We start from the raw sequence: 3,567 nt of genomic DNA, 5'->3' as shown, positions 1-3,567 counted from the left end.
AACAATGAGAAAAGCGCTTAGATTATTTTATTAATTGTAAGTCAAAAATAAATTAAATAATTTACAGTAATCAAATAGTTTATAGATATATCACTTTTTAATATAATTCTGAAAACTCACTCTAAATATGTTATTATTTAATACTATTATTAAATACAAATTTGATGCTAATATGTTTCGTGTACAATAACATTTATATAATAAACATTTTATTTCACAATTAAAATATAAATTTAGAAAAATGTGTATAAATGGAATATATGTATATGATAGGTGTGTATTACAAATCAAAAGCCTAAAGTACGAGCAAAGTACGAGAAAAATTAAACGTCCCTGTATATACGCTTCACTTAAAGTTAATTATTATTAAAAATGCGAAAATATTTTTATAACAATTTGTATGTAAAAAAATTAAATTTGTTATAATTATTTAGAATAATCTGGACAAATTAACCTGCGGAGAGTACTATTCATATCATTATCCAGGAAAAATTCATTAAATTAAAATAAAATAATGATAGTGCAATAATTGATTAATTTTAATAACAATTTACAATTAAAAAAAAACTGTAGTCACAGAAAAACTTATCTCGTGTTAATAAGTAAAAAGTTTGCTTGTAATTATTCCATCGAGCATTGCTTTTGTAAATTATCATGCTAATTGGAAAATTGTATTGTTTCAATCGATTGTAATTAACATACTGGCACGTCACATTGTGGCATTTAATAACATATGCGTATCAAGGTCATGAGGTCACATTATAAGAAGATACTCTTGTATTCGGACCCAAGAGCAAAGTACAAAGAAGCCCACAATATAAATACAACGAAAGCGCATGCTAGATGATTGCGCACAATAGATTCCGATCGTCACGTCGATGCGACTGTTCCGTGATATAAAATATATCAATGGTAGTCAAATAGTGATATTTTGTTGCAAATAATAAAGAGATAGCGATTCGTAAGATCGACACAGTGCAATTGTCTCTATCATGGGTTTCTTACACGACATATCACATTCCTGGACGAAAAATCTCGGTGAGTATTACCGCTCACTATTTATTATTTAGCAAAAGCTCAAAGTAATAACACAATGCAATTCAAGATTTAGTAACAATTTACAGTATTTGAGACAATTATTGTCACGAAGATCTGCAAGAAAAACTTCGCATCATTAATATTATTAAATGTCAAACTTGTCATATAGATAATTACAAAAAACTAATTTTTTTATTAAGCTTTTTAAATTTGTGGAATTTTTTTAAACAAGTATAATAAAAAAACATATAATTTCAGCGATAAATGTAAGTAATGCGTGGAACATTAGTGTTGTAAATAAACAATAAGAATACGTAAATAGTAAATTAATGAATAATATTGCGAAATATAATTCGCCAACTCTACTGATTACTGTCAATTTAATTACATTTTATATACGCTGAAAGTTTAAATACTGATCAAAATACAATGTTTTTTCATAATTAATTGCTTTTTTTATTACAATAATAACGTTTTTATCTTTTTTCTTATTGTTTAATGAATGTTTAAATGTATTTCAATATACTAATTTGATTTTCAGATCAACGAGTAGTCGATCTACCGTTAGTTGCTTCTTCCTATCAAGTACCACTTATAATATTCGCATACCTGTATTTCGTGTTCATTTGTGGGCCTCGATTTATGAAGAACAGGCCACCATATTCACTAAAGACGTTCATAAAGGTGTACAATGTCGTCCAAATTTTGGGAAATGCGTGGTTAATCTACGATCATATTGACGGTGTGTTATCGTCCAAATTAGTGTGTCCTGTTTTAGACTATACCCACGATTATAATTCAATGAGGGTAAGAATTTATATGAAAGCTACTTTTTTTTTAGAAAATGTATGTTATTGACAGGTACCTATTTACAAGAGAGTCTAATCCCGAGAAAAATTTAGTCTCTAGAGATTATCTTATCAGAGATAGAGAAACACTTTTCTCTATAAATCACCGTATTAAGTATATTATATGTATTATATTTGTTAAAATAAAGACAATAATGAAGTTATTGACTAAATTTTATCGGGAGAACAAAGAATAAATTGGACAAAAAAAGAACAATTCTGTTAATAGCATATATTTTCATCTAAGCTTTATATGTAAATTTTTAACGTATCAAATGTGATTACTTACATCCATATACACGCAAAAAAATGACTTAGTAATAGTAGCTAAATTTCAATAGCTGAATCAAACTTAACTATAAGAGCTTCCGTCTTAGTGTCATTGCTAAGTTCTGGCTATTATAAATAAAAAACATTCACTGTGACAAAAAAATTTATTACTGAAATTAAAAGCATATATTAGTACAGGCAGCTAAAAAGATGGCTATAATGTTTTATCATGCACACATTTAGCACACAGAGCTAAGTTTATAGCTACGCGCAGAAAGTTGATTTGTAATTGTTGTTGCAATGTGGCACTGCCATATGCATCATCTACAACGCATTTAGCATTTATATTTTGCAGTATATAAGTTGTATACTGCAAATATTATTACTATGCGAAGATAAAATAGCATAGTAGATTCGGCTAAATATCATTTGATTTTAGCAGCAAATATTTTTTGCTGCAGCATCTACATTTTAATAACTAATAAATTGAACTTCGACAGCAACGACATTAGCTGTCCCTATTTTAACGATACATCTTAGCTGCCATATATTTTAGCTTCATTGGCTAATCCTTTTTCTGCGTGTAGTTAAGGAGGTATTCTAGTCCAGCGGATCGGAAAAATCGATTTTTTTGTTTTTACATATTTTGCAAGTATTTGATATAGAAAATATATTTGCAAAAGAATTTAGCCCGATTCGCAAAATTAACAAAGTCATATGCCAGTACTCGTAATCGATTCTTATATTTGAGATCGTCTTAAGTATAGTCTTAAGATGCTACAAGCCAATAACAGAGCTGTATTAGCATCTTAAGACATTACTTAAGACGGCTTTGAAATAAAAACCGACTTATGAATACCGGCCATAGCACTTGAGAGAGTGGTCTCAATCTATGTAATCATGTACAAAAAACTTTAAACCCGTTTTTCTCGAAACCATGTTTTTCAAATTGGTATCCATAATATCTTGAAAACTAATTGATTAATCAATTCGGGCTTGTGCACATCTTGAGCATATTCATGGCTATAGCCCCTACCTCGATCAAGTCAAAATACGTTTTTTTTTTAATGTTTACAATCTTTTAAAGATAAAAAAAATGGTAAAAATTTATAATTAATTTTCAAAATGATGTCAATTTTTAAATTTTTAATATTTTATTTATGTTCTGGTACCAGCTATAGCCAAACTTATACTAATTAAGAATTTCTTTGATTTTTTTGTTTTAAATGAGCAGAACAGCCGGAATTATAGGTACCGTGGATCAATCTTTTTTTTCATGACCTCAGTATAATTATATACAGCGCGTATTTATAGTTATTTTTAAATACAAATCTTTTGAAACATGCTTCAAATATGTATAAATATGTAGGAAAAAACCCCGTCTCAAAAAACTTTATACTTTCTTTTAAAA

At 28.1% G+C, this 3,567-nt stretch overlaps 1 protein-coding gene across 1 annotated transcript; it reads left to right on the top strand.

The window, feature by feature from the left end:
* The first annotated feature begins 818 nt into the window (after window positions 1-818).
* LOC105460318 (elongation of very long chain fatty acids protein AAEL008004-like) lies at window positions 819-2,565 on the top strand. The gene is made up of 2 exons (XM_011706764.1): window positions 819-1,038; window positions 1,580-2,565. The coding sequence occupies exons 1-2, from the start codon at window positions 993-995 to the stop codon at window positions 1,894-1,896; spliced, it is 363 nt and encodes a 120-aa protein (XP_011705066.1). The 5' UTR covers window positions 819-992; the 3' UTR covers window positions 1,897-2,565.
* Window positions 2,566-3,567: the final 1,002 nt, after the last annotated feature.

Source organism: Wasmannia auropunctata, unplaced genomic scaffold, assembly GCF_000956235.1.
Source record: "Wasmannia auropunctata unplaced genomic scaffold, wasmannia.A_1.0 LD336101.1, whole genome shotgun sequence".
NCBI classification, from domain to species: domain Eukaryota; kingdom Metazoa; phylum Arthropoda; class Insecta; order Hymenoptera; family Formicidae; genus Wasmannia; species Wasmannia auropunctata.
Note: the sequence above shows the minus strand (reverse complement) of the source record. Positions and strands in the feature narration are given on the sequence as shown.